Source organism: Periophthalmus magnuspinnatus, chromosome 13, assembly GCF_009829125.3.
Source record: "Periophthalmus magnuspinnatus isolate fPerMag1 chromosome 13, fPerMag1.2.pri, whole genome shotgun sequence".
Classification (NCBI taxonomy): Eukaryota; Metazoa; Chordata; class Actinopteri; order Gobiiformes; family Gobiidae; genus Periophthalmus; species Periophthalmus magnuspinnatus.
This window is the reverse complement of record NC_047138.1, coordinates 23,643,800-23,671,700: the sequence shown is the minus strand read 5'-3', so window position 1 is coordinate 23,671,700 and position 27,901 is coordinate 23,643,800. Positions and strand designations below refer to the sequence as shown.

General features: G+C 40.6%; 3 protein-coding genes across 5 annotated transcripts; 2 read left to right on the top strand and 1 right to left on the bottom strand.

Moving 5' to 3' along the window:
* Positions 1-3,460: 3,460 nt before the first annotated feature.
* Positions 3,461-19,496, top strand: med17 (mediator complex subunit 17). The gene is made up of 13 exons (XM_033976837.2): positions 3,461-3,634; positions 5,134-5,377; positions 6,520-6,683; positions 11,728-11,947; positions 12,857-12,993; positions 13,364-13,445; positions 13,970-14,122; positions 14,988-15,118; positions 15,691-15,875; positions 17,590-17,727; positions 18,829-18,946; positions 19,021-19,180; positions 19,254-19,496. Exons 2-13 carry the CDS (start codon positions 5,146-5,148, stop codon positions 19,460-19,462), a joined length of 1,929 nt encoding a protein of 642 aa, XP_033832728.1. The 5' UTR covers positions 3,461-3,634; positions 5,134-5,145; the 3' UTR covers positions 19,463-19,496.
* Positions 19,497-19,699: 203 nt separating this feature from the next.
* On the bottom strand, positions 19,700-25,111 carry LOC117380108 (V-set and transmembrane domain-containing protein 5). Its single transcript, XM_055225819.1, has 5 exons — positions 25,076-25,111; positions 23,621-23,828; positions 21,228-21,557; positions 20,038-20,181; positions 19,700-19,788 (listed from the first exon to the last, which is right to left on the bottom strand). The coding sequence occupies exons 1-5, from the start codon at positions 25,109-25,111 to the stop codon at positions 19,757-19,759; spliced, it is 750 nt and encodes a 249-aa protein (XP_055081794.1). The 3' UTR covers positions 19,700-19,756.
* Positions 23,814-27,406, top strand: aamdc (adipogenesis associated, Mth938 domain containing). Of its 3 annotated transcripts, none has more exons than XM_055225953.1 (4): positions 23,814-23,886; positions 25,671-25,810; positions 26,373-26,468; positions 27,155-27,406. In XM_055225953.1, the coding sequence occupies exons 2-4, from the start codon at positions 25,673-25,675 to the stop codon at positions 27,293-27,295; spliced, it is 375 nt and encodes a 124-aa protein (XP_055081928.1). In that variant the 5' UTR covers positions 23,814-23,886; positions 25,671-25,672; the 3' UTR covers positions 27,296-27,406. The 3 variants fall into 3 exon arrangements, with proteins under 3 accessions (XP_055081928.1, XP_033832731.1, XP_033832730.1); XM_033976840.2 differs by lacking the exon at positions 23,814-23,886 and adding an exon at positions 23,905-24,031; XM_033976839.2 differs by lacking the exon at positions 23,814-23,886 and adding an exon at positions 23,905-24,031 and having other exon boundaries at positions 25,592-25,810.
* Positions 27,407-27,901: the final 495 nt, after the last annotated feature.

The window sequence follows — 27,901 nt, the reverse complement described above, 5'->3', positions numbered from 1 at the left end:
AAGACATGTCTCTATTTCCAACCGTTCAGGCGTGACAATGTCATAAATGGTCTCATTGGAATGAATGGAGTAGTATTACTGAGATGCTGATTTTGGGGGGAGGGGCGATGTAAGCGGGAACGAAAGGCAGGATCTCCGCGGTGGCGTGTACCCCGCGGTCGCAAGGGGTGGCGAGGGCCTTTATCACTGCTTGCAGTTTTAATTTTTTTTTTTTTTCCCCTCTGGGATCGCAATTTTCACCCCCTGAACGTCAACGAAAAGTCTCACATGGGGGTATCAAATCGACCGACTTGGCAAAAAATTCAAGAAAATATGCATCACGAAAATGACCCATGCACACTGGCTCGACAGCGCCACCTAGAAAATTCAAAATTTTAAAATGAATTGGGAACCGACACGCATTTTTCGCCCTAGCTTGATGAAATTCACACCAGTGATAGAGCTCCCCCCTTGACATGTTCTATGTTTGTACCAAATTTAATTTGTCTATGATGAAAAAGGTCTCTCATTGCCGTAATGTATTTGAACATTTGAGGTGGCGCTATTGAGTCGTTTTGAAACATTAATTTTTTGCACATGAAAATACAACATTTTTTGCCAATCTTGAATTTTAGCCCATAGTTTGATGAGTGTAGAGCATCTATTTAGTCTACAACAAAGTCTAGTACTCTGAACCCCATTCATTTCAATGACACATTTATTATGTTACCACGGTAACATAGTTGAAAATAGAGGTATGTTCTCTTTGGCTTTTTTGTTCAGTATGATGAGAGGAAAATGTGTACCAAATTTCAATGGTCTATGACAAAGTAATAATTTTCATCCCAGTTATCCAAAACCCATGTATTTCAATGAGAAAAGACAGACGTTGCCATGGCAACACCTTTTAAAAATAGAGGTATGGTGTCATTGACTTTTTTGTTCAGTATAGCAATAGGGATGTCCATGCCAAATTTCAAATGTTTGCTGTGGAGCAATTTATTGTCTGACCTGTGTAAATTGTATATCTATGTGTTCAGATCAACAGTTTGAATAAAAAAGTATATTCCTGCCGGGACATAGGACACTAACTGTGTGAGTTACATGCAATTAAAACCTTTAAAAAACGTATTTTTTCTTTGCAGGCTGGCCACACCCACATTTTATAACTTAGAAAATTCCAAAAGAGTTTCTTATAATCCCACATGGGTGTAGTTCATTTTGACCAATTTTCATGTTACTGGAATGAAAATTCGAGGCGTAAACAATTCAAAGGTGAGAGGTGAAATTTTGGAAAAATGGGGTTCCGCCCACAATGGCCGACTTCCTGTAGGGTTTAGGGTGGGGTCATAATATAATTTTTTACTTGTCTTGACATGTTCTATGTTTGTACCAAATTTCATTTGTCTACGATGAAAAAGGTCTCTCATTGCCGCAATGTATTTCAAATTTTGAGGTGGCGCTATTGAGTCATTTTGAAACATTAATTTTTTTGAACATCAAAATAATAAATTTTTCACCAAACTTGAATTTTGGGTTCAATAAAATTGACTTTTCGTTAATGTTCAGGGGGGCAAAAGTGACTTCAATCCGGCCACCAAAATAATAAAGAATAATAAAGAATAAAAATAATAATAATAATGGAAACGCATTTTCCTCCCATTATTTTTCTCCTAAACCATAACAGCTACAGTCATGTGACTTTCTCACAGTGTGCCCCATCACAAATAAGGCCCCTGTGAATTTTTTCACACGCCCACGACAAATCGATTGTCTTCTACGAATTTTTGAAAATGAAATTTGAAGAGGGCGCTAGAGAGCCATTTTGTGAGAGAGTGCCTTGATTTGCATATCATTGCGTTCAGCTCACAAATGTGCATAAACGCTGTATTAGCGTTGAAAAAGACAAATATTTTTTTGAAATATTCCAAAATTTGCGATTTTGTTGAAAATTCACCCTGACCACACCCAAAGTCATAATCAAAATGTAATTGTTAATCTTTAATCACACATGTGTTTAGAGGGATTTGGCCAAATTCGAAGTGTTTGTGATTAAAACTGTGCGAGAAAATGTCCTGAATGCGAGGGTGTGCACTTTTGTCGTTCCCGGGTTTGATCCAATATGGCCGACGTCCTGTACATTTTAGGGCGGGCCCATAATATCATTTTTGTCATGTCCTGACATGTTCTATTTTTTGCTGTGAGTTTCAGATTTTTACGTTGACTTTTTTCCGAGTCGGGCTCCCATTGGCCCCATGAAAATCAAAGTTTGAGGTGGCGCTACCGAGTCGTCTTTCGTTATTTTTTCTCGGGGTCTTTTGTGACAATTAGAGCTCGTCGAGTTCTAATTTTTGACACCACTCACTGCCATGTCGGGGCGTGTTTACTACTTGATTTTTGCCATTTTCCACGCTCCGGACGCGGTTTTAATGAGTCCCTCGCCGGGACGGAGTCCCAGGCTCGGGCCTAATAAGAAGAAACCCAGGAAGAACAATGCCCCTCACCAGCCAATTAGCATCCCAAAAGTTAGCTTCTATAACGGCACGTGTAACAGTCCATTACTGTGTAATAAGTCATATGTTGTACAATTATTAGCTCATAAATGTCCCAGATTACGTAATTAATGTGTACACTTAGGCAGTCATTATATAATGAACAATTAAACAGAAAAACACACTTTATAATGATAGAGCTAAAGTCAGTGACCCACCTCGTGCCCGATTCTCATCAACTGGCAATGTGCTCACGATGCCAGGGGCACTTATCACTTCCGGTCACCACAAGAGGGCGCTACTCAATTACAATACATAAGCCCAATTAAATTAATGACAAGTGGAATCAATACCATTTAATCTCTGTTACATAATGTGCAATGAGTGTAATGCGCAACGAGTGTAATGTGCAACGAGTGTAATGTGCAATGAGTGTAATGTGCAATGAATGGAATGTGCAACTGTGGGCAATGTGCAATTGTGGGCAATGTGCAACCATGGAAACTGTGCAGTGAATGTAATGTAGTGTGCAATTTTTAACTTAACCCATTTGTGACCCCAGCTCCTGGGACAACAGATGGAAATTAGCCTTTATGTTGAATCATGTCTGTTCATCAATATGCCTTGTCCCAATCAAATAAATAAAAAAAACAAATAAGTATATCTGAACAAAATGCTCAAAATTCTCCATTACGCATAACGCACTAGTCTACTCATTCACGCACAGCAGCCTATATTCTCATAAAATTACAACTTTATTCTCGTAAAATTATGACTTTATTCTTGTAATCGCAATATTACGACTTCATTCTCGTACTATTACTTTATTCTCGTAAAATTGCGTCTTGTCGAAATGCTACGACTTTATTCTTTATTTTATTTAACTGACCTTTATTCTCCGTCGTATAAAACATACCATAAAAGAACATGAAATAAAATGGTACAACAAAAAAATTGCGTAAGACAAATTTTACTTCTCCGGTCCTCTTGGTGGCGCCATACATGTGACTCGCATATCCGGTCAGATAAAAAAAAAAACACTGTTCATCTTTTGGACACAGATCTGGCGACGCGCATTTCTCATGTTTTTTTTTTTTTTTTTTATTATTATTTTTATTTTCTAACAGTCACTTTATAATCTTTTGGCACCGCGGGGGTACCAGGTGAGGAGTCATTAAATCTATATTAGTGCGTGATAACAGGACACTTTTAGGCCAGAACAGAGGGCTGAACTAACCAAATCTGGTTAGCCTTAGCATCAGACAATGAACAAACCAGATATGTGACATTATTTAAGTACATTTCTGCACGTGCGTTTGACTGTTGCATTTAGTGGGCGTATCGTATAAAAGTATTATTTTTATAATTGAGAATATGTGTATGGTATGGTTTTGTTTTGAAAGAAACATGTGCAACTATTTTTCCAGTCAAATTTTCCTGTCAATATTTTGCTCAACGACACAATACTGTATTTCTCATTGTATGTGATATATGTGATCAAATATGTAAAACGTTCTTCCCGTGAAATCATGAATGTTCATTCGTGTATGCAACTATTCACAACATAGCAAAAGACAAAGTTTAAATCTGTTAGCTGAACAAATTGTTGTCCAGTTGACAGATTTAAACTTGCTCTTTTACTATGGATCAGACCTGGGCGACTGAGGGACTACACAGACAACTATTCAAAACCACAGGTGGGCAGAGTAGCCAGACGTTTTACTGAAATAAACATAAAAGCAACTTGGAATAACTGACCATCTAGTTTATAATGTTTGAGGTGATGTTAAGTATTATTACATTGTCAGATACATTACTTTAACATTACTTTAAATCCAGGCTCAAAACGGTTCTGTTTAGCTGTGCATACGGACTGAATGTTTTTTATTCTGCACTCTTCTCTTTTAATGTTATGTTTAATTTTATGATGATTATTTGTGATTATTTATGTTTTGATTTGTGTGTTTTTAATGTCTTTCTTATTCTGTAAAGCACTTTGAATTACCTTGTGTACGAATTGTGCTATACAAATAAACTTGCCTTGCCTTGCCTTACTTAGAATTAAGTATGCTGCTGAAAAGTACTTTGAAAATAATGTTATTTCCTCATCTCAAACGTACCTGAAGTTGTGTTTTGTTTCATTCACATATGTACACACGTAAACCCTGCATATTTAGGCTGAGTTCTTCTCTTAAATGGAAAACACATACGATGTCATTTGATAATACATGAAGTGCTTCACTGTGGTTTTTAAACTCCATACACCTTCACTAGAATCATTTGGATAATTTCAGCCCTGGAATTGCCAATCTCTATTAAACCTAAGGTAAAATGCAGCTGTTCATTTGAAAACTACCACTACATGAGATCACAAGGTTGAAAAGAGCATTTTGTGCTTTGGAGATGTAGACAGTGACCATATATAATAAAGAATGAAACAAAATACAACTCCAGGTATGTTTTTAATGAGGTAACAACATTCTAGTATGGCTTAAAGTGTCAGTTTTGCGTAACATAGGACCTTTACGTAGGAAGTTTACTCAAGTAAGTAAATGTACAACCCACTTAAAACCAAATTCATGTTATATACTACATTATATTTTCAATTAAAAACCCTATTCACCTGCAGTTTCTTTTGCCCCTGTCCCCTTTGTGTGTCCAGGGAGTGGTCAGAATGTCCGGGGGTCCAGCTGTGCGCGTGAGCATCGAGTCCTCCTGTGAGAAGCAGGTGCAGGAGGTGGCTTTGGACGGGACAGAGACTTATGTACCTCCTCTGTCCATGTCTCAGAACCTGTCCCGACTAGCCCAGCGTATAGATTTCACCCAGGGTTCTGGGTCTGAGGACGAAGTAGAGGCAGAGCCCAGGGAGCGCGAGTGGACCAAACACGAGACAGACGAGGAGGAAGGTACTGTCCTCTCACCAATGTGTCAATACAGTGTTCAAAAGATGGTGTGTCAGGACTGATAAAGTAGGGTGTCTTAACCCTTTCGAACATGGAGCCCAAGTTTTTTCTGTACTGTTAAGACCCAGCTCACCTAGGGTCAGGGAGCTAACAAAAAACAAGGTCTCAAAATGATCAAATAAAGTTGTAATTTGATTAAAAAAAACAAGAGGGATCTAATATATTCACAAAAGGTAACTTACAAATGTCTAAACAAAAGTAGCTTTACCAAGAAAACCAGAGTTAAAAAAAATGTCTCCTTAACACACAAAGTCAAGGCCGAGTGCCTGACAAAGGACTAGAGACATAAGCAAACAAGCCCACTGCTGTTTTCCCATGTCATTCTCCTATTTTATTTTTTAATTCATGATATGTGTTGGATTCGGCAGCGTCACATAGTCATTTTGATGAAGATGAAAAAAATCTGCGGCTCGCTATCTTGATATGCAGCTATCCATAGGAGGAGCCGACAACTTCACAGCTGTTTGTTGTGATGACGTTTACAGCAATATCAGCTTGAACTGGGCTCAGCAGTTTTCTAACGTGGAAGTCAATGGATTTGATTCTCTTCGTCAGATGAATATTGTGATTTAAAATGTTCAAATTATAACATAATGATCCACGGGGTGATTATATCTAAATAGCAGACATAAGCACAACATGTCTTCTTTAAATGACAAAAAACAAATAATCTAATTTCTTTCTGATCATTGTCCCTGTGATCCCTCACATCATCATGGCAGTTTACATGTCATTTAAGTAATCTTAAAGGTCTTGAAATCAGATTAAAATCAGATTTTGATGTGCATATGAATAAGGCTACTTTTAAAGCTGCTCTAAATGTTAGCCATTGTAATTAACTGCAATTTGTCTGACTTCCCTCACAGCTGAGAGGAAAATCAGCTACAGTGCAGAAACAACTACATCACAATAGCCACAAATGTCATATTGCCCCAAAACACATTACAATATATCATGACCGGCGTGATATGTCCTACCCCTACTTTACTTTTATCTTGATGGAAATTCCCTCCTGTAGTTTAAACAGACTTGAGTGCTCTGTTGATCTGTCTTCTCTAAGGTTCTTTGGTGGCTTTGTTCTTCAGGTACAGTGAAGTTCCAGCCCTCCCTGTGGCCCTGGGACTCTGTGAGGAACAACCTGCGTGGCGCCCTGACTGAGATGTGTGTGCTGTATGACGTTCTGAGTGTGCTCAAAGAGAAGAAGTACATGGCCCTGGACCCCGTGTCCCAGGACCCCTCTGCCGGCAAGGTCTGCTTCCACATGCACAAAAATATACAAAGACACACACGTGCATCCACACATACATACATGCACACTAATGTTGGATTTCCATGCTTTAAGGGGACATTACATTGACTTGCACTGATTTCCTGTAGACAGGTACTCATTTCACTTTAACATAGTCAGTATCATTAGGCCCGAGCCTGGGACTCCGTCCCAGCGAGGGACTCATTAAAACCGCGTCCGGAGCATGGAAAATGGCAAAAATCAAGTAGTAAACACGCCCCGACATGGCAGTGAGTGGTGTCAAAAATTAAAACTCGCCGAGCTCTAATTGTCACAAAAGACCCAGAGAAAAAATATCGAAAGCCGACTCGGTAGCGCCACCTGAAACTTTGATTTTCATAGGGCTAATGGGAGCCCGACTCGGAAAAAAGTCAACATAAAAATCTGGAACTCACATCGAAAAATAGTACGTGTCGGGACATGACAAAAATCATATTATGGCCCCGCTCTAAAATGTACAGGAAGTCGGCCATATTGGATCAAACCCGGGAACGACAAAAGTGCACACCCTCACATTCAGGACATTTCCTCGCACAGTTTTCATCACAAACACTTCAAATTTGGCCAAATCCCACTAAGCTCATGTGTGATTAAAGATTATCAATTACATTTTGATTATGACTTTGGGTGTGGTCAGGGTGAATTTTCAACAAAATTGCAAATTTTGGAATATAAAAAAAAAAAAAAATTCTCTTTCACACATTTTTTGTTGGGAAAACGCTAAGACAGCGTTTATGCACATTTGTGAGCTGAACACAATGATGTGCAAATCAAGGCACTCTCTCACAAAATGACTCTCTAGCGCCCTCTTCAAATTTCATTTTCAAAAATTCGTAGAAGACAATCGATTTGCCATGGACGTGTGAAAAAATTCACAGGGGCCTTATTTGTGAAGGGGCACAATGTGAGAAAGTCACATGACTGTAGCTGTTATGGTTTAGGAGAAAAATAATGGGTGGAAAATGCGTTTCCATTATTATTATTTTGGTAGGTGCTTTGAAGCCATTTTTGACACCCTGAACGTTAACGAAAAGTCAATTTTATTGGACCCAAAATTCAAGATGGGCGAAAAATTTTGTTTTTTGAAATTCCTACATTCCTACAACCCCAATTCATTTTTTTGTACAAAGTTTCTCTTAGACAATTGAAATTTGGCACATATATCCTTCTTCACATGCTCATCAAAAACCAATGAGAACATACCTCTATTTGCAACCATGTTACCGTGGCAACATAATAAATGTGTCATTGAAATTAATGGGGTTCAGAGTACTGGTCTTTGTTGTAGACTAAATAGATGCTCTACACGAATCAAACTATGGCCTAAAATTCAACAGTGGCAAAAAATTTTGTATTTTGATGTTCAAAAAAATTAATGTTTCAAAATGACTCAATAGCACCACCTCAAAAATCTAAATACATTATGGCAATGAGAGACCTTTTTCATCGTAGACAAATGAAATTTGGTACAAACATAGAACTTGTCAAGACAAGTAAAAAATTATATTATGACCCCACCCTAAACCCTACAGGAAGTCGGCCATTGTGGGCGGAACCCCATTTAAAAAAAATGTTACCTCTCACATTTGAATTTTTTTGTGCCTCGGATTTTCATTCAAGAAACTTGCAAATTGGTCAAAATGAACTAGATCCATGTGGGAATATAGGCTACTCTCCTAAATTTTTTTAACTCATAAAATGTGGGTGTGGCCATCCTTCAAAGAAAAAAGACATTTTTTGAAGTTTTAAATGGCCAGTACCTCAAACATGCAATGTCCTATTTTCCGGCATTAATATATATTTTGTTCAAAATCTTGATCTGAGTGCATAGATATGCAATTTACACATGTCAAACATTACATTGCTCCACAGCACCCCCTTGAACTTTTGAATTGTACTAAAAAAATTACTTTGTCACAAGCATTTCAAATATGGCATGGACATCCCTATTGCCATACTGAACAAAAAAGCCAAATAGAACATACCTCTATTTTCAAAGGTGTTGCCATGGCAACGTCTGTCATTTCTCATTGAAATACATGGGTTTTGGTTAACTGGGATGAAAAATAATTACTTTGTCATAGACCATTGAAATTTGGTACACATATTCCTCTCATCATACTGAACAAAAAAGCCAATGAACACATACCTCTATTTCCAACCGTTCAGGCGTGACAATGTCATAAATGGTCTCATTGGAATGAATGGAGTAGTATTACTGAGACACTGATTTTGGGGGGAGGGGCGATGTAAGCAGGAACGAAAGGCAGGAGCTTCACGGTGGCGTGTACCATGCGGGCGCAAGGGGTGGCGAGGGCCTTTATCACTGCTTGCAGTTTTAATTATATTTAAGATTTTACTAAAAATGACCTTGTCCAGTTCTCTCTAGTTTGACAATTTTGGATACGTTTATAAATTCACTTCCTGGTTGCACATTGGCAGCAGTATTATTCACTGATCTTTAATGTGCTTTGTCATGTGTGATGGACTGAATGTTTTCTGTGCCTATGTCCTTTTTTTGTCTTGCCATCAACCTGCCAATGGGACTACGGATGAAAATTAGCCTGCATGGCTAACTCTGGCACTTTTACATGCTGTACTAACACATGTTGATCAATGTGCACTGTCCCATATTTAATAAATAAACATAAACATAGATATGACGTGTGTAGAGGTAATTCCATAACTGTTACTGGTTATCTAGACCGGCAGCTTACCTTTCCTCAGCTGCTGCAGGAAGACCATCCTGTGCTGGTCTTTCTTGATGAGGGAGCTGATGGTCGGCTCCCACTTAAGATCCTGGGTGATGCAGGTGCCTACGAAGCGGAAAGAGTCCACAGTGGTGATGGGGGTGTCCGTCAGGGTAAGGGGAGGCAGAGGGGCTGTGACTTCCTGAAGTCTACGATCATCTCCACTGTCTTTTGGGTGTTAAGCTCCAGGTTGTTGCTGCTGCACTAGGACACCACCTCCCTCCTGTAAGCCAACTCATCGCCGTCCGAGATGAGTCCAATGAGGGTGGTGTCATCCGCAAACTTAATCAGTTTGACAGAATCGTGGCTGGAGGTGCAGCAGTTGGTGTACAGGGAGAAGAGCAGGGGAGAAAGTACATAGCCCTATGGAGATCCTGTGCTGATTGTCCAAGTGTCTGAGACATTCTTCCCCAGCCGCACGCGCTGCCTCCTGTACGTCAGGAAGTCAGTGATCCAGGAGGGGGGAGGTGAAGGACTTGAGGTGGTGCAGGACCAGGCGCTCAAATGACTTTATGACTACAGATGTCAGCACCACAGGTCTGTAGTCATTAAGTCCAGTGGTCCTGGGCTTCTTGGGGACGGGGACAGTGGTGGACAGCTTGAAGCAGTCTGGGACGTGACATGACTCCAGGGAGGTGTTAAAGATGTCTGTGAAGACAGGAACCAGTTCCCCAGTACAGTGTCTAAGGGTGGAAGGAGAGACACCGTCTGACTCGGGGTTTGTCCTTTGGGTGAACCAGTTTTTGTCTTAAAGTGTTCATGGGTTTGAAAAAGACAGGAATCTCATACTGTCTGAAAATTCTCTGAAGTTTTTACGACACACCCGCTGTGTAAGGAATGGTGACTATAGTGAAGCTAACAAGCTAAGTGAGCTGCATTTGGTACTAACTGCATACTAACTGCTGTACTGCTGTTTACAATCTGCAGCATTCATGTTACTTTCAGATCCATTAAGATGATCCTCATTTGAATGAATAGTAGAGAACACTTTTATTCAGCCTATATATAAAGTGAATCTACATATAAACATTATTTAGACAATTCTTATCTTACATTTATATATCGGAGTTATCTACAAGCCAAACTTGTTTTACAGATGACATTTACTTCTTGCTTCCTGTGCAAAAATATCTGTCTGTATTAAAGATCCATTTGCTGGCTACATAACATTTACATTATAAAGCGTATAAATGTAGAACTAGAAAACTACTAGAACTACTAGAAAAAAAGTTATATTAATTTATAGCTTGTACCCCTAAATATTCTGCCTGCGCTCCTACACACTCAAAACACACTAGCGTTTTTTGTTTGCTTGTTTTATTGGTTGAGAGTGAGCGCAGTGTTTGGAGGTGCTTTATTGTTTGTGGTGCCAAAACCCCCACCTCTGCTCCTCCATGCTGTTTGTTCAGCCTGGTGTCCTGCTCTGGCCTTTGCTGTTCTAGAGCTCTTTTCTGAAGGATCAGACTAAACATCTGCCCCTACGAGAATTACATTTGAGTGCCAAGCTCCCAGACAGTTGGGTTTTCTCTTTCACTGTTGCATCCAGAGCTGCTTGGATGGTTGTAGTTTGAGAGTTGAGTTTGTGGGTTGGGGCTCCTTCTCTTCTGATCCCTCTGTCCTCGTGGTAGAGGCACTTCACATTTAGGTGCCCCTGAACCTCTAGGCTCTTTTCAGGAGGAGAAGGTGGACCTTGAACCTCTAGGCTCTCCTCAGGGGTAGAACGTGGCCTGAGGATGGGAGCTGCAGATTCCTGAATGCTCTCCTTAGGAGCTGGCTCTGGAGTGCCCCCTGTTGGTGTTGAGCCTCTGAGCACAGCCTCCAGGTCGAAGGGGTCCTCATAGAGGAGGGCATAATCTCCCAATGTGTGCTTCATTCTGCTGAGTAAATGTGTCCGTTTGAGTAATGAGCTTCAGATTTGGTGACTTTTCAAAATGGAGGGTTAAGTGCTGACAAGTTACATTTCTTGAGAAGCCAGAGTTTCAAAAAGCAGTATTACAACAACCACTAAAATATAAATATGACTCTATATATAAATGGACATGGACATATAATAGAGTAATGTTATAAAATTGTTCTCTCATAAAAAACTAGCGCTCTCTCCAGGGACCTGTATTAACTGCAAGACTGTGCAATGATCAGCCCATGAGCCTACGTCACCCATGCTCAGCAACAACACAGCACAACAATTTGACAAACCGGATGCGATGTGGAGTAATTGCATTTAGCTTTCATGAATTATATAATTTTGTTTCCAGAGCCCTCAGGTGCTCCAACTCATCAGTAAGAAGCGCTCCCTGAGCACGGCTGCAGCGGTCCTACTCAGAGGGGCAGAGAAGCTCAGTAAGTCTGTGGCCGAGAACATGGAGAACCGACGGCAGAGAGACTTCAACTCTGAGCTGCTACGGCTGCGTTCCCAGTGGAAACTCCGCAAAGTGGGAGACAAGATCCTGGGAGATCTCAGCTACCGCAGCGCAGGTTAGCCTTGCACACTGTCATCTATATACTATTTGCTTTCAATAAAGAATGAATAACAGATTTCACATGGAGAGCAGGGGCCCATACAACTGTGAGGGAGCTTTTCAATTTTTTAAAATATAACCCAAATTTAAATCCACCATAGGCAAGATTTATGTTTTGTGGGTGCTCAGTGCAGTCCTAGATGCACTCAAGTGCATGCTTCCTTACAGGCTGGTCTCACTTTCTTTGGTGTTCTAAATGTCCCAAATATTGGCTCGCGTTTGAGTGAATAGTGTTCGTTTAGGCCTATAGGCTATTTTGTTTCTGATCCCTGTTTTGCGCACAGTTGAGGATTTAATTTTTATCACATAAAAGGAAACACAATTGCCACAGTCCTGAGATCAGACCCACAGAGACTGAAATGACAGTGCAGAGAGGGACAAGAAGAAAGAGGAGCGAGAGATGTTATATTGTAAGCATGCACTCGCAAAAATAGAGTTAATATGAGATGTGGGGTATATCACATGGGGGAGATTGGCGGGATCTGCACCTATGTAATCCACAAATATTGAATGCTATCATTATATGATCCATTTTGATTAATATGACAAACTTGTGATGGTTGTCAGTTGAAAGTATATTCAGCCATAAGATTAATATGACATTTTTGGGGTTGTATAATGGCACCACTTTCTGAAGCTTTTACTTTTGCTCATTTAAACTGACAGACCTGGTTTATGGTCAACATTCAACGTCTTCTCTAACAGCAAATTCCGCCATATCAATGTTATGTCCCTATTGCAAGTCAGAGAGTGAACTACTACTTTATACTCAAGTTAAAATCTTAAATATATGTTATGCCATGTACAGTATACATACATATAGTCCTGATCATCCTAACGTGCTGTGTGCTGTGTGCCATTGCAGGATCCCTGTTTCCACACCACGGCACGTTTGAGGTCATCAAAAACACAGACATTGACCTGGACAAGAAGGTTCCTGAGGACTACTGCCCTCTGAACGTACAGATCCCCAGTGACCTGGAGGGATCCGCCTACATCAAGGTCAGGCACTGTGGAGTGCACACACATACACTCTGACCAGCTGGAGTGACATGGTGAGCACTCACCTGCCAACCCAAAGGCCAAAGGGCTGATTCTCATTTGGAGCAGTGCATACTGTCTTTAGGCAAAATACTTAACCCATTTTGCCCATGACTGTGAATGTGGTGTGTGAGAGATTGATGGAAAGCTACACCATCATCCATTCCAACCACAATCTGTCTGCTCCAGGGTAGCTGTGGCTACAGTAGTAGCTTACCACCACCAGGTGTAGAACGAATAATGGATTAAATGTGAAGTGTCTTTGAGTGCCCCCTATATAAATCCAATGTAATATTCTAAATCTTATTTATTCCCTTCTCTGTGTTTTCAGGTGTCCATCCAGAAACAAGCTCCCGACATCGGGGACCTGGGAACCATCAGCCTGTTCCGAAGGCAGCCCAAAAGCAAAGCAGGTAACTGTACTCAGTCAACCTTCAAGACAGGAACCATGACGATGTGGACAAAAAGTCAACACGTTGTTGACCACTACTCACATTTTTTTTGTTACAAGCCATAGTATGTAACTTTCTGGAGGCGGCACATCACCTGCATGATTCCATGAGAAAAAAGTTAAGACAATACTTCAGAACATTCCCCATGAAGATAGATAGGTTTAATGCCATACTGTGGAATTGAATTGCCAAGGAACAACATTTCCATGGAAAAAAGCTGGAGGCGGCCGTCCTACAGACCAAACAAGAGTCAAGTTTGTTCCCCTCTCACAGTAAGAATATACTGTACTTACATACTATGGCTAACTATGGCTTTAAATATAAGGAAATGTGAATTTGGTCCATTAGTGTTTACAATTGGCCCTAGACTGTACAATGATTGCCAGTCTTAATTGTTGTTAAATGCTGCTGTATTGCGATTGTGTAAGTCTCCTGTGTTTAAATGCTCTTTGTCTTTTGCGTGTTCTGTGTGCCATGTCCCTCAGGAGCCCAGCCGTGGCACGTGAAGCTGGAGGCGGCTCAGAACGTGCTGCTATGCAAGGAGATCTTTGCTCAACTCTCCAGAGAGGCCGTGCAGATCAAGTCTCAGATCCCTCACATCGTCGTCAAGAACCAGATCATCTCCCAGCCCTTCCCAGGTAACCTCCTCCACTGCACCCTCACCTTTGGAGTCATAGCACATCCAGGATTTATCAGAAAAACATAGTTGCAATGTTTCTTATAAATAATAAAAGCATTTGATTTCTAGGTACAAAAAATGCCAGAACAAAAAGCTCTAATAAGTTATTTAATAATAATGAAGCGCAATTATATGCTTTTGTTGTTGGTGCTATATTTTATTTTGATAAACATTAAACCAATAAGTTCTTTCTAGTAATGACTGAGCCGATGAGCAGCACATACCCACTGTGACTGATGAGTAACTACTGACTCTGTCAGATTGTGCGTATGTCTCGTCTTTGGATCTAAAATTGTGAATGGACATATGTATAAGGACTTATTGATACTAGTACTATTACTGATGTTGCCTAATGATCCGATCATTTTACTAGTACTCAAATCTGTACCGTAAGCAAATTACTTTTTTACTCTGCCTGAAAATTTTTTTTGTATTAAAACAGGACAATTCTCCGCCGCAGCCTGTGTAATTTCATATAGGCTGAAAAATATGGGTCAGCATGTTTTAATGATGTGCTTCCCCAGCACGTATCCCTTGTGTGTGATCACAGAAAGGCCTTCAAACTGTCTGCTTTATGAAGACGTCTGGTGTTGAAAATGATCTGATGTCATATGTAGTGCCTGGTCAAAGTGGTTCTGCCAGGTTACACAAGTCTTATCCTATAAGAGGAGACCATTTTCATGCTGTATTTGGCTGCATGACATTTGAGTGACTCCTCAACACCGATCAGGTTGAAACATATTGACCCAATAGACCATTAAGACATGGCATGGGTGGCTTATGATACCTGGTTTTGGCACCATCGTCTGTGTTGCCTTTGGCAGGACTGCAGCTTTCCATCTCCCTGTGCCACTCGTCTGGGGAGAAGAAGAGCCAGAGAGCAGCTCCAGAGAAACCCAAGGCTGATGACCACCTGTACGTCCTAGAGCACAACCTGCACCAGATGATCAGAGAGGTCAGAGGTCATCCTTGTATATGTGCCTGTGAGGGTGGACCAAGGTTAAAGGGGGTGGAGCCAGTGTTTATTTTAAAAGCGTATCCTTAGTCTTAATGCTTGTTTCTCCTTTTAGCTCTGTATTTCTGACTGTGACTGTTTTATATTGTGACCCTAAAATCCCTGTATTCGCCCTGCCATCCAGAAGTATTTTTTATATATATATATATGCATCGATGTTAAGTCTTCCAATCACCTCCCCACTGAAAATAAAAGTTTTATTTAATATTCTAACATTGTATTAAAGTTACAGTATGTAACTTTCTGGAGGTGGGATGCATCATTCAATGGAAATAGAAAGTAAGAACCATACTTGGGGGGGGGGGTCAAAGATGAAAAGTGGAACGTTTAAAACATGTACGCTGATTTTGGCAAATATAGTATTTAAAAAAAAAAAAAAAAATCTTAACATGGTGATCTAAATATGTTATGTGGTAGTAGTTAATACCCCATAGAATTAAAATACCCTCTTTAATGAAGTATTGATAATATACTAACCCCTGCCCTCTGCTGATGTGTGTGTTTGTGTATAGTTCCATAAGCAGCAGCTGAGCTCGGTGCTCATGCCCCACCCGGCCACAGCTCCATTTGGACACAAGCGTCTGCGGCTGGCAGGTCCTCAGGCCTACACCAAAGCTCAGATCTCCTCTGTGCAGCAGGGCCAGGGGCTACTCGAGAAGATCATCAAGCAGGCCAAGCACATCTTCCTCCGCAGCAGGTCACTGCCACTAGTCCTGCCTTTTTATATTTTTCTGATATTAAACTTTCATTTAATTATACAGCACTTTTCTAAACGTACCACTTGATTTATCCAGGTACTAGTATTTTCACAATATTAAAATTTCAAACTCAATTTTGAAAGGAAGTAATAGATTCAATACGCAATACAGATTCCGATACTGCTATGATAATAAAAAACACAAAACAAACATAACAAAAAACAACTCTTTAGAGAATAGAATGTGATTTTTAACATTAAATGGTAATACTTTCTTTTCTATTCCCATTTGGCCTTATATCTGTGTAATCCCTCAGTGGTCCAGGTAGGTTCCATTGTGGTGGTGATACAGCTCAAGATTATCCTGAAGCCATTCAAGGAAGGTTCATTTCTGTCCTGTGAATGTAACTTTTTTTAGTATCGATACCTGATCCAATCAGTATCTAGTTTTGATACTAGTTTATTTTTGATACTTTTCACAACCCTACCTGATAACATTTCTCATTTACAGTGCTGGTTTGGATTAGATTTTAGATCTAAGTATTGCCAATTAAATTCAAGAGCTTTTATATGGATGATTGATACTGCGTGTTACAGTTTATGTATTTTAGGTATTTACTGTATTTACTCGAGCTGCAGCAAATGAGTAATTTCCCTTTTGACTAATTGTCTACTAAGTTTCTGTTTATAATAAGACCCTGTGGAGTCTGGAAATGTTATTGTTGGCATGAAATATTAAAGGCACTATAAATGTCTTTAAAAAACTCAAAAAACAGAACTAGTTCATTTTAAACTGTTTGTCCAGTAGTCCAAAGTTATTCCTCACTGTCCTTATGTATTCTGAACATCCTAATTATTCACCGCGATGAGTTTATAAGTGCTTTTCACAACTTTCAGGAGTCAGCAGAGCTTGACATCATAGTAACGATGTCCAGGCCAACAACTACCAGGCCAACGTGCACTAAATAATTATTGGACAACAAAACGCTTTATTTTATGCAGACAGTACACAGTGGACATATTTTTTACCTCAAGAGCTGCTTATGCAGTATATCTGTACTGAGGCGAGACACATTTTGCTCAAATATACAGAGAAAAAAATGGATACAGGGCCTTTTTAATCACTGAAAAAATGCCAACTTGACGTTTTAAAGATCCTATATTATGCTAAATGGATTTGTGAGCTTAAAGCCATATTAAAATGTGTATTTAAAATTGCCTCCTCAAAAACATACCAGTAGTTGTTGTGTTTTGTTGCATTCACTTATGTTTGATTAACTCTTTATTATTAGTCTGTTTACTTCTCCAAAGCTTAAAATGTTCTGTTCCACCTTTGGATGTCATGTAGTGGTAAATTTCAAGTCACTAGTTACCTTTTACCTTTTGTTCAGTAGTTTGCTTGAAATTATCTAAAGGATTCTAGTGAAGGTATATGGAGTTTAAAAAACAGTGGAGCACTTCCTGTAGTACCACATGACATCACAAGGTGAAGTTTTCTGTTTAAGAGAAGAACTCAGCCTAAATATGCGGGGTTTGTGCGTTAAACATGTGTGAATGAAATAAAACACAACTGCAGGTATGTTTGTTACGAGGAAACAACATTAGAACATAGATTAGAAAATAGTGTAATATGGGCCCTTTAACTGCCTCCACTAAATTCAGAGTTTGTTGATAAATCCTTCTTCCCAAATGTTTGTTGTCTGTTTTCCCCCAGGACTGCGCGGACCATCGACAGCCTGGCCAGCCGAATAGAAGACCCTCAGATCCAGGCGCACTGGTCCAACATAAACGATGTGTATGAGTCCAGTGTCAAAGTCCTCATCACATCCCAGGGCTACGAGCAGATCTGCAAGTACGTTCTGCTGTTACTCTGTTCCCTAGGCCAGTGGAGGTGTTACAACAGAAATTACCTTAAAGAAAACATAGTATGCCTTTGTCTGTTATAATCTATGGCACAGAGATCAGTACTTTAGAATGATTTATCTAGTTGAATATGATGCTAAAATTTCAAATGCAGATGTTGGGGCAACAGTGGCTCAGAAGGTCGATGAATTGATTCCCGCTTGGACTACGTTCTGTCACTCTGTCCTTAGGCAAGACACTTCACACGCCTTGCCTAATAATGTGATGTGTTTAAATTTTGGTCATGGTCGGAGGGGTGAATAGACTGCCTAACTTGTCAGTCTGTCTCAGGGCAGCTATAGCTGCAATATTGGCTTTTTACTGGGCCTATGCAGATGAATGTAAAACTGGCACAAAGTTTGCACTGGTGAAATCTTTGCACTGTAGCCATTGTGGATATGAACACACTTGAAAAAAGTGAGTGCATCTCCCATTTTTCCTGCTCACCATGTGAACCTTTGACATCAGTAACACTTAGAATTTTTTAACCTGCATAAAGCACTTTGAATTACTTTTGTATAAATTGTACTTTACAGTTAAACTTGCCTTGCTATAACAACCATACAGTCATATTGGTTAAGAGTTCTAGTTAACTTCAGACTCTATATATGCAAAAGAAAGTCACAGGTAAATCAAATGAATTCTGTGACCACAAAAAATGTTTTTAAATTCAAACAGTTTAATCCACAAATGTAAATTGTGGATTACAAATAGATAGAATAAATAGAACATGGATTATTGAAGACTTCCTCCTGTATGTTCTCAGGCAGACTGCGTCATTCCTTTGGCTAGGGGGTGCAAGTGAGTCTGTTTACCCAGGGTGACATACTTTACCATAACTATTTACATGGTTCTTTGCATGCTCTGGACTGAGCTAGCATGTGTCTACTATATCTACATAAGACCAGTGAGCATTGTGAACTCTACAGAGGTAAAAAATGCATGAGTGAACAATATGCACATTATTAAAAGCCCCCCTAGTGTCCCAGAGAAGGCCTTCATTATCTTTGCTCTGGGGCTAAATGTAACTGCTGTGTGCTATGCCTGGCAGGTCCATTCAGCTGCAGCTGAACATTGGGGTGGAGCAGATCCGGGTGGTGCACAGAGACGGCCGCGTGGTCACCCTGTCCCACCAGGAGCAGGAGCTGCAGGACTTCCTCCTGTCCCAGGTAAGAACTGTGCACAGGCAGAGCAGCTGTGAAGCACAGGCTAAAGCTCATACTGTAAATGTGTGTGTGCCCAGATGTCCCAGCACCAGGTCCACGCTGTGCAGCAGCTGGCCAAAGTCATGGGCTGGCACGTGCTCAGCTTCAGTAACCACGTGGGGCTCGGGTCCATCGAGAGTGTGGGCAACGCCTCTGCTGTCACTGTGGCCTCCCCCAATGGGGACTACGCTATCTCAGGTTAGGCTGAGCTCATGACCCACTCATAAGTATTGTATCAGACATATCAATGTGTTTGTGCTTCTCTTCATAGTGCGCAATGGCCCAGAGAGTGGCTGTAAGGTGCTGGTCCAATTCCCCAGAAACCAGAGCAAAGAGCTGCAGAAGGGTGACGTGGTCCTGGACTCCAAGTGGAGCCACCTGAGAGGGCCCTACAGAGAGGTGCATTGGAGCAAGATGGAGGGCAGGAACTTTGTGTACAAGATGGAACTGCTGATGGCTGCACTCACACCTGCTCCCTGAACTGTGTGCACCTCTCCTGTACAAACTGTGCTGTCTCTGTTTACCCCGAGTTTAGACTGACAGGCTGTGCTATTGTCAAAACACATCTATGAGAAAACCTTTGAAAATACTTTTCTAAAAATGCAACAGTAGTCACTGCAGGGTCTCCCACTTTCCTTCATACTAAATGTACTTTTGGTCAATGACCAAAGACAATGCAGTCTTCATTAAACCAGTGCAAAGATGCACACAGAGCATGTGCAGAACATCAGAGGTTGTGCTCTTTTCCTCAGTGGATGGTAGTTAGCGGTGTTATCAGAGTGGCTGCAGCTCCGTCACATCTGCTTCTGTCAAAACAATGTCAAAGATGAAGTGTGAAATTAAACAGAACTTTGGACTCGGCCGTGCCCTATTATTCATTTACTCAACGCATAGTCAATTGACCCATGTTACAGTTGCACAAATATGTTACATGAAACTATATTTTCAATATTCCCCCTGTAATCATTTTATGTTTAATTAAACATATTTTGAATGAATACACATTCAGAATACACATTCACATACGCGAGTATGGCTGTAGCGTGTAAATGTACCTGGCATGCGTTTCCTGCGTCTCCAGGCCCTCACATGGTGGTACAGTTTGTCCAGTAGCCACATGCCGAACATGAGCAGAGCAGATACACAACCCAGAGCCAGAGCAGAGACAGACAGGTACTGTAGGTCCTCGTACAGCACTTCTGCAACAACCAAATAACATCAAATGTTTGTCTCCAGATTTTTGGTTTGCATGTAAACATAGCCAGTGCTGCTTTAAAACTGTCAGAATGCAGATTTGTTGATCTAGCTGATGATGAATATATCTGTAATTACTGGGCCTATCCACATGAACAATAACAAAGTGTCTGATCTCTGAAGCTAAGTAGGACTGGGCCTGGGAATCCCAGGTGCCACAGTGGGGCACCAGTGACAAAAACTGTTGTTCTGTTGTGTTGTGTCTTTAGGCAAGGCACTTGCCTAGTATGAAAATAGCATAAGTGTTTGTGGTCATCAGAGTAACCAATGGCTCAGATCACATCGCTTCTGTCAGTCTGCCCCAGGGCAGCTGAGGCCATAGTAGTAGCTTACCAGAACAAAGTGTAGAGAGAATGACATGTATAAAATTGTAAAGCTAGTTTGGAGCGTCTCGAAACACACCATATAAGATGCATTATTATAGTTATACAGGCCACTGCCTTCCATCTGGAATTATGACATTAAAACGCAGAACATGAATGCAACCTATTGAACAAATTTAACATACATGACCAGTCAAAAGTTTGGACACACTTTCATTTATATTTCTTCTTTAATTCCATTGTTATTTCCACTGTAGATTCTCACCGATTCTCCTGAATGACACAAGTGGAATGTAGTGAGTCAAAAAATAAACCTAAAATAACTCCAAACTTGTTTCAGATGTTAGATTTTGCTTTCACCACTGCTCTGCACTTTCGTCATTTCTTGACCCTGACGCGGCACAATTGTTAAGTGAAAATCTCCATCATGAAGCACACTGAGAGAAGGACATGGGTTTGCAGCTGTCCACAAAGCAAAGGGCTCTGAGGATTTGAACAAAAAATATTTTTAAATTTTAACTTTTTTACTTTTACTTTTTTCTTATAATTTTTTCAATGACTTTTGTGCATATATAAAATGTAGAAAGTTGTAAAAAAAAAAAAAATAATAAAAAAAATATATACATTGAAAACTTTTGACTGATAGTGTAATCCCACCCCCATCTCACCTGTCACCTTGAGCACAAAGCCCACGTCCCTGCTGTTGCCCCCCTCCTCTGTCACCGTGAGCACATAGAAGCCCGCGTCCTGGAGCCGCAGGTTGGACAGGACCATGGAGCCGTTGGTGAAGGGCTGCACTCTGCCGCTATAGTCGGCCGTGATGTTGGTGAAGTTGCCTGGCTGCCATGTCCCGATGGCGCGGCTGACCCAACCGGACATGAAGCTCCAGTGGAGGGTGGGAATGCCTTTGCACACCACCCCCACTGAGAAGTGCACATCGTCCTGCACTGCGTGGCTCAGGGTACGCTGCCCACACTGGATGGAAATGGCCCCGGCTTCTGCACATACACACACAAATGAAATTAAAATCTATTTTACTTAGACAAAAACATTCCCTCTCGAGTGAAGTAGAGGGGTTCTGCACACAGGAATGATTTAAATTTATTCTCACATAACAACACTAGATGCTGTCTGCGTTACCACTGTCCGATAGTATGCTGGCTTTGGCCTGATAGAAGAAGACCAGAGAGCTGAGCAAAGGCCAGGTGAGGGGGGACAGGTTTCACACCTGACATCTACTCTAAAAACTAATTAGATAAACTTGTGGTAACTTTAAGTTAAGGTACACTTTATTGTCTCCATAGGGAAATGTGTCCCCTACATTTGACCCTTCCTTCAGTATCACTGGGTTATCTCCTCAGGAGCAGTTGGACCCATCTTCCCAGATCTTGAACTAGTCTTGGTCAGAACTACCTGACCTGGAGGATTTGACCTATTGTGCATGTTTTGGATTGATGTGAGAAACCAGTGTGCCCAGAGAAAACACACCCAGACACAGTCAGAACATGCAAACTTCACACAAAAAGGCCCAGGCCACGTTTTTTACCTTCTGAACAGCAAACACACAGAAGTGATTGTTTTGTTTGTGTTGTGGGTTCTTCAATAAACACACCAGTACTTGAAGAGAACGAGCTTTATCTATTAAATGCCTCATATTACAGATGTACACTCGAAGCATTTACTCGAAAACTCACATGTTCCAACAACTGGCTCTCCGTCTGCGCATGCGCCATCTACCTTGCTCATAGAGTTACTGAAAATGTCCTATCAAATTGTACATATCATTACAGTGATACAGTACAGTGTGACAGGGAACCTAGAATTTTTCATCATAATGCAGATTACTGTGCACTAGACATATAATACACTTTTTCTAGCACTATAGATTCTGGTCCATTAGTGTTGAGAAAGTTCAGACCTTGTGTAAGTGTCTGAAGCCCACTGTCATGCAGACCCCTATTAAAATACAAGGCCCTAACCATACCCGACATAATAACAAGGCCCTGATCATAAGGCTGACTCATCCATGAGAGCAAGCATCATCTGGGCCTCCAGTCTTTTTTTCAAATTCTAGAACTAAACCACCACAACCCCTCCTCAAAAGGACTAGCGTGTGTAAATTTAAGCAAGGAGGACTAGTTGTAGTGATGGAAAGAATATTTTGAAAAAGTATTTAGTTACAGAATACTGAATGCCTGCATTAAAATGTATTTTTTAACATATTCTGATACATGGTCCAAACAGAGTACTGAAGAAGGACAATTTCTCCAGTGGCAAAAGTGGCAAAATCTTTATGTTGAAATGATTTGAACATTTGTGTTTCTTCACCAGTCCCACAGATATGATTTCAGTTTTTTGTGGTCTATCCTTTGAAAATATCATATTTTGTTTATTTTTAAATTTGTTTGTTCTTCTACATTACCTTATACCAGATGATTACTTGAGTAGTAGTTTCCCCCAATTTTTTTTTTTTTACTTGAGTATTGTTGGTCGGCTCCATTGTACTTCTGCTTGTGTACTATTATTCTGAACTACACTTAATTTTACTTGAGTGCAATTTTGGGGATTCCTTTGATGAAAGACGGAGTAAGCCAGGACTAAATCTGGTCTCAGCCAATTAGTGTTCAAGTGAAAACATACCCTTAAAAAAAAATAAGAAATTAAATATATATATGGCATTGCACTGTGTGTTCAGCCCTGTGATTTGCGCGTGCATTTTCTTCTGCATCGTCACGTCTTGTGTTTACAGAGTGCAGCGAGGTGCGAGTCAAACCTGCCGAACAAGACTAGAGACGGAACCAACTGCCCACTTTGAATGTGACAGCTCATCAGGAATTTAGAAAACACCCCCACCGATTTAAACTGCTAAATTTGTCTGTTTAGCTGTCTAAATAAAACTCAACATAGGAAAAAGCGCATGTCAGGCGTATCCAAAACTGGACCGACGCGCATGCCATTGCGCAAAAGAGTAGCCTCAAACCTATCCAAATGAATAATACAGCATCTAACCATTATTGTACTATGGTGTTGACGCGATAATGTGGACGTCGCGCTTACCTACGTGCCACACGGAGAGAGCCAATCCGATCATACCCCAGAGCCGCCACATCAGGACGCACGCAGCTCAGTCCCTCACAGGTCCTCACATCCTGGCCCGTGTCCTGTTCTTGTAGAATCTGTGTGTTTTTCTCGTGTTTTTCTGGAGGCTGCGCACCCTCCGAGAAACGAGTCGAGCCGGAGATCACAGCGTTACCTGCGGCTCCACCTACCTGTCACTTACCTGCGCACACAGCCACAGAACGTGTCCGACAGGAAGTGCGCTCTCACGTAGGTGGGCAGGTCTCGGGAGGTGGGCTAACTGCGCCGTTTGACACCGTGCGCTCCAGCCATCCATAGCTTCAAAATTAGCACACTGCGTCACCACAGGGGCAGCTAGTGAGCAGAGGAACCGAATACAGAGCAGATAAAATAGGTGAGCTGCAGATACCAACCTTAAATTTCATCATAAAACTAACCAGGTTTTCCAATGTGCCAAGTGATGCTAAAACGTAGCACATGGCTAATCTGCATTCTGCGAAAAGTGGGGCACGTCTCACGAGTTTTTGCTCCATTCTATATACCGCTAAAACAAACATACTCCTTTGTCTGCTAATGCTTCCATGCGTAAATTAGCCTGTCGTGTATGCCAATGTTGAGCCACGTGATGCTAAAGTTGCTAAAAACAAGCAGTACATGGCTAACATTATCATCGTAATTTGGGCACTTCTCATAACATTTTCTCCGTTACTAATTTAACCTGCTGAACCTGATCTCTGTCGGGGCACAGGTATTCGCACTAGCGGCGGTGCATGGCCTACTTTTACTCTTGTGGTGCTAAACTGTTGTTAGCATCAGCTGTAGCCTTCGCACCATATTACCCAGGCCAGTGCATAGACTGTATGGAGCAGTGCTTTCGGGGTGCCAGTTTCATGGTTGGTTCCAACACTTGCTCAAGGACACAATGGCAGTATATAACGTTCGTGGTTAGTTGGCTAATGCTCTTATCATGTTCCATAGTGTCACATATTTCATTAATGCCTGAATGTTTTCATTGGTATATGTAGCCTGTGTTGAACCAGGGTTCATCCTGCTGGCTGATTGGATAATTGTCTTGAGAACCAAAACACTAAATAATTACCTAAATATTTTTTTGGTATAATTCATAATAAATCAGCATTACAATTGTTAACAGTAAAAGTTATATTTGATTTGAACATGTTTACTTCATATCAGGGGACACAGACATTTAAAATAAAAATCTTACATACAGTTCTTTGTAACTCCATTTTCCACTTAATATACTAAGTAACAGTATATTACATACCACATTTGAAGTTTTTATTTGCATATTTTTATAATGCTTTTTAAAGTGGTTTTATGGTTTAATATATAGTGAAAGTGTGAATATGAAGCGACATGCTAAATCCAGGACGCATGATCCAGAGTGAGTCTGGTACCAGAATAACTGCCCCTCTACTTTGGACTCTGGACTGTCCTCTCTTAGGCCCGTCATGATAATTACTATATTGATGTATTGTTCAGTATATGCTAGATGAACAATATTTTTCAGGCTCATATTTATGGCGTGTACTTTTTCTTCGCACCAGTGCGGACATTTTTCTTAGTCTGATGTAGCAGTACTAGGCCTGTGTGATGACGTTTCAGTTGTAGATGGTCCAGGAATTACCAGTAATTGCACGACACATTATAGAATCTATAATGTGTCGTGCAATTACCGGTAATTCTATAATATAGATACTATAACAACTGTAATACTTCATTGTACTATTTGTGCTTTATATATTTATAACCACTGCGTGTTTCATAATATTTATTTAGAAAAGGGTTTACTGTGATGATACTGTGCTATGAATATATTTCAATATTATCATTTATTGTGATATTTTCAGAATCAATATATCGGCATGTAAAAATATGTTATCATGACAGACCTATCCTCTCTCTTCCTATTGTGTGTGTGTTTGTACTGCAGAGCTGGGTGTGACATTTTGGTGCTCCTGCTGCTGTGCTGTAGATCTGGGTGTGACCCTTGGGTGCTCCTGTTGTTGCAGATATGACATCCCCCCAGATCGCCTCTCTGTCCTGGGGGCACATGAGGGTGGAAGGCCAGGGCTGCTCTGGCTCCTATAAGGACTGTAAGGTGTGGCCCGGGGGGAGCCGAGCCTGGGACTGGAGAGAGACGGGCACCGACGTGAGCGCCTCCTGTCTGTCAACTACTCTCTCTCTGTCTCTCTCTATCCCTCCATCTTTCTCTTTCTCTATCCCTCCATCTCTCTCTCTCTCTCTCTCTCTCTCTCTCTCTCTCTCTCTCTCTCTCTCTGTCATACACTCTCACACTTTCCGTTTCTCTCTCTTCTACAGTGGTGGAAACTGAAAATCTTTTACTCAAGTAAAAGTACAAAGTACTCAATCTCCAAACTGGATGAATTAAACAGTTGAAATCTTAATTGACTTGTTTTTGCCAATCAGAGCAGGCAATGCAGTGCTCTTATGGGTTTGTAGTTCTTGACAGGAGGAACCATTATCCGATCCATGAAAATTTTCAATATCAGCACTGATATATCATTATTGTATCCATGCATTCCTACAAAGTACTAATACATGTTAAAAATCATTTTTGTTTAGCTTAAAAATGTACTCAATTACAGTAACCTGAGTATTTGTAATTACTTTCCACCCCTGCTCTTCTTTCCCTCCATCTTTATTTTATCCTTTTCTATCAATCTCTTTCTCACTCTGGTTTCTGTCTCCAGCATCACCCCGGAGTGCAGCCAGCTGATCTGGACGAGCTGCTGACAAAGGGCATAGACCTGCTGGTGATCGGTCGAGGCATGTCTGAGGCCCTGCAGGTAACTCCGCAGGACCATTCTACAAAATGTCAAAATGCAGTATTGAATCATCTTTAAAGAGGGGGTATTTATATCTGTGGAGTATCAACTGCTAACACGTAACATATTTAGATCACCATGTTACCTTTTATTATTTTGAAAATTGTAAATTAATCAAAGTTTCATTTTCATTTTTGAAGCTCTGAGTCAAAGTTGCAATCAACTTGCAATCCACTAATGAAACTAATGCACATCACATCAGGTTGTGTAGTTTTGTGTCATGATTGTATATTTATAGAGAATTGTTGTGTGGGAGCATGGATTATATAGGCTTATGGGCAGAGCATTGCTTTGTTTTTGATGAGGTAACGTTATAACATGGTAGAAAGCAAAAAAAAAAAAAGTTGATTTTGCATAACTGGCTCTTTAGTCAACTTTCAGTTTACCATTATAAATCTTGAAAAACATGCATTCTTACTAGACGTGATCATGCCTCTAAACAGATCTGACCTGTAACCAGGCCTGGAGCCTTCACCTGCTTTTCTACAACTTCTGGCCAAAGCATTTACATTTTCATGGAAATAAAAATGAGGCAGACACTACAGAAAAGTTGCATAGTGCATCTTTATCTACTAGATTTTCTACTTGTGACCATTTCAATTGTGATTGGATTATGATTTGAGCAGTGTCTGTGCGTGTGTGTATAGGTTCCTGGCTCCACGCTGGACTTTGTGAGGGGCCGCGGTGTGGAGGTCACGGTTCTGCAGACGGAGAAGGCTGTGGACCAGTACAATAAGCTGGCTGCGCAGGGCAGGAAGGTGGCTGGGATCTTCCACTCCACCTGCTGACCTCCGCCAGCTCCCAAGTTCTCCACTCTACCTGCTGACCACTGCAAGCCAAAGTCTTCTGAAGCTGTCTGTGTTAGGTGCTGCTATCAGAGAGTCCAGGAATGCTTTGAGTTCCAAGAAAAGTATCTTGGAAAACAATGGACATTAAAAATGTTATAAATTTTATATATATATATATATATATATATATATATATATAATAAAATTGTAAAGTTGTATTTTTAGCATTACAATGACATCACATGATTAGGTGGCGTCATTGTATTGTTTCTCAAATTTGTTTTATGAATTCTTAAATTTTAGATTTTAATAAAATCGGGAAGTGCCTTTTTTCCTCCAAAACATGGTACATTCTGTGAGCCGTCAGTCGGGTTTACTGTACACTTTTCTCCTCACTCAATAAAGCCAAATCTACAAATGTTCAGAAAGTATTCTGAACTTTTTCATTCTTAGTGGCCTTGTGGAGAATACCATATTGGTCATTTGTGGGTCTTACTCATGGGTTTCATTTTCCTGTTATATGCAATGTTTTGAGGACTCCCATTAGAAGACATATTTTTATTTTAATCTCTATGCAGCAGTCCTAATTATTCATCATTCTGAAAC

Excerpts from the sequence above, each read along its gene's own strand:
- LOC117380108 (XM_055225819.1), bottom strand. The coding sequence starts at position 25,111 with ATGACGGGCCTAAGAGAGGACAGTCCAGAGTCCAAA. Across the intron at positions 23,829-25,075 it reads AGGACAGTCCAGAGTCCAAA|GTAGGTGGAGCCGCAGGTAA; the intron begins GTAGAGGGGCAG and ends GGTAAGTGACAG. Across the intron at positions 21,558-23,620 it reads TGGCTCTCTCCGTGTGGCAC|AAGCCGGGGCCATTTCCATC; the intron begins GTAGGTAAGCGC and ends GTGTATGTGCAG.
- med17 (XM_033976837.2), top strand. The coding sequence starts at position 5,146 with ATGTCCGGGGGTCCAGCTGTGCGCGTGAGCATCGAGTCCTCCTGTGAG. Across the intron at positions 15,119-15,690 it reads TGCACCAGATGATCAGAGAG|TTCCATAAGCAGCAGCTGAG; the intron begins GTCAGAGGTCAT and ends GTTTGTGTATAG. Across the intron at positions 19,181-19,253 it reads TGGGGACTACGCTATCTCAG|TGCGCAATGGCCCAGAGAGT; the intron begins GTTAGGCTGAGC and ends TTCTCTTCATAG.
- aamdc (XM_055225953.1), top strand. The coding sequence starts at position 25,673 with ATGACATCCCCCCAGATCGCCTCTCTGTCCTGGGGGCACATGAGGGTG. Across the intron at positions 25,811-26,372 it reads GGAGAGAGACGGGCACCGAC|CATCACCCCGGAGTGCAGCC; the intron begins GTGAGCGCCTCC and ends TTCTGTCTCCAG. Across the intron at positions 26,469-27,154 it reads GCATGTCTGAGGCCCTGCAG|GTTCCTGGCTCCACGCTGGA; the intron begins GTAACTCCGCAG and ends GTGTGTGTATAG.